This window comes from Lactuca serriola, chromosome 3 (assembly GCF_051521515.1).
Source record: "Lactuca serriola cultivar US96UC23 chromosome 3, Lser_US96UC23_V15, whole genome shotgun sequence".
In the NCBI taxonomy this organism is placed as follows: domain Eukaryota; kingdom Viridiplantae; phylum Streptophyta; class Magnoliopsida; order Asterales; family Asteraceae; genus Lactuca; species Lactuca serriola.
The window spans coordinates 147,670,734-147,672,945 of record NC_136410.1 but is presented as its reverse complement, the minus strand read 5'-3'; the positions used below and the strand labels follow the sequence as shown (position 1 = coordinate 147,672,945).

Sequence of the window (2,212 nt, the reverse complement as noted above, 5' to 3'; positions counted from 1 at the left end):
TTGGTCTACTCTAATGATGTGCCGGTTCCTTGGTGGAATACAGCAGCAGCAGCAACAACCACACTCGTCCTTTTCTTGATCACAATGTACATGTTGGGACCATTGATTTTGCCATCGGGCAGTTAATAATCATTATTGAAACGTTAAAGCACGGAGGTATAGGTTTTACTGATTAATCCTTTCTTTGAATTTTGTATGTTGCAGAATCAAAACGTAAGCTCATTTTAAACAATTTGGTTTTTCACTTCTAATAACTATTTTGAAATAAATTAAAATAAAACGGTTTATTCAGATACTTATTTATGATACCAAGTAGGAACTATTTTATCATAAAATAGTTATTTTTATGCAATCAAAACTATAAAAAACACATTTTGAAACAATAAAAAATGCTTATTAGAAATCTACATTTTAACTAATATACACTTTAAACAACCAATCTGATGTTATATCTTTTGCATGGTTTTTGTAAATACAATCCGCTTATCTTTTTTCTTGACAATTATTAGTTCAAATCTATAAATGCATTTTCATTTTGTTATTCTTAGTAAAATATAATAAAGGAAATTACTAGAAAATAACGACAAATATTGGATTTATTTTGTTGATACATGTAACTGGCTATCATTTAATTTTTCTTCTCAAGATAAAATTAAAAAAGATTTAAAAACAAGAAAATATCATTATAAAAGAGTTAAAAGACAAAAAAAGGTGCTAACTGCCATCGCTATATCCTCAATTTACAACTTGAAATATATCTTGAATTTAATTTGTTTCAATTTTATTTTGCATATATAAAGGACAAAGACATACACACAATAGAGCCACCACAATGGAATTTGTAGCTATTCTTCTTGGTTTGCTCTTATCCTACGCACTAATCCGAGCCACTTTCTCACTTTTTGGGGTTGGCAAACAGAAGAACCTACCTCCAGGCCCAACCCCGCTGCCGATCATCGGAAACCTCCACTTGCTTGGCCAGCAGCCGCACCAGTCTCTAGCGAAGCTAGCCATAATCCATGGGCCAATAATGTTGCTAAGACTTGGTCGCATCACCACACTAGTCATCTCCTCCGCAGCTGCAGCAAAAGAAGTCCTCCAGAAACAAGATCTTGCTTTCTCCACCCGCTATGTCCCCGACGGCCTCCACGCCCACAACCACTCTCAAAATTCCGTCGTCTGGATCCCCATCGGCCCTCAGTGGCGGACTCTCCGCAGGATCCTCACCTCCAACATCTTCTCCGGCAGCTGCTTGGATGCCAACCAGCACTTGCGGGCTCAGAAGGTGCAGGAGCTGGTAGCGTACTGCCGGAAAGCCAGCGAGGCCAATGAGTCTGTGGATATCGGTCGTGCTGCTTTCAGAACCTCGTTGAATCTCCTCTCAAACACCATTTTCTCCAAGGATTTAACAGACCCTTATGAAGATTCGGGTAGAGAATTTAAGGAAGTGGTCGGAAATATCATGATGGAGGTCGGGAAGCCAAATCTTGTGGACTATTTCCCAGTGTTAAAGATGATAGACCCACAAGGGATCCGAAGGAGATTGATGCGTCATGTTGGGAAGGTTATTGAGATTTTTGAGGAGTTGATTAAAGAGAGGTTGCTGACGAAAAGATCGCATGAAGCAGATGTATTGGACTTGTGTTTAAAAATCAGTGAAGATAATCCAGAAGAGTTCAGCCGGGAAGTCATCCGGAGCATGTTTCTGGTAAGTAATTTTTTTATATTCTATTTAAGCATGCAGTCCAATTCAATCCAACAAACATTGTAAAAAAAGTTAATTCTTAAATAGTCATAATTAACGATGAAATATGTTTTATACACTTATTAAATAAATAAATAAATAAATAAATACTTAATATTTCTAATATGTTTCTTTTAAAAATTGTTTTGATGGTTATATCTGTAATTATGATAGTTATGTTTTCATCATTCTTTCTAGATATTTATTTTAGATGGCAATTATAAATCAATGTTTGCATTTGATTTTTTTGAATAAAACAAATATGAATATTTTATTTATTTATAATATTTGTTGATATACCATATACATATATTGTTTAAGTTATAGTTCTATGATTTAATCAGATTATATATATATATATATATATATATATATATATATATATATATATATATATATATATATATATATATATATATATATATATATATATATACCTTTGAAGATTCTGATAAAAATGACTAATTT

General features: G+C 33.4%; 1 protein-coding gene across 1 annotated transcript in view; it reads left to right on the top strand.

Annotated features, from left to right (window-relative positions):
• Nucleotides 1–809: 809 nt before the first annotated feature.
• LOC145093250 (7-ethoxycoumarin O-deethylase-like) overlaps nucleotides 810–2,212 on the top strand; it is a 3,779-nt gene continuing 2,376 nt past the window's right edge. Inside the window, exon 1 of the mRNA XM_079031332.1 lies at nucleotides 810–1,708. Coding sequence (XP_078887458.1) covers nucleotides 833–1,708 — 876 coding nt within the window. The 5' untranslated portion in view covers nucleotides 810–832. The remainder of the gene's footprint in view (nucleotides 1,709–2,212) is intronic.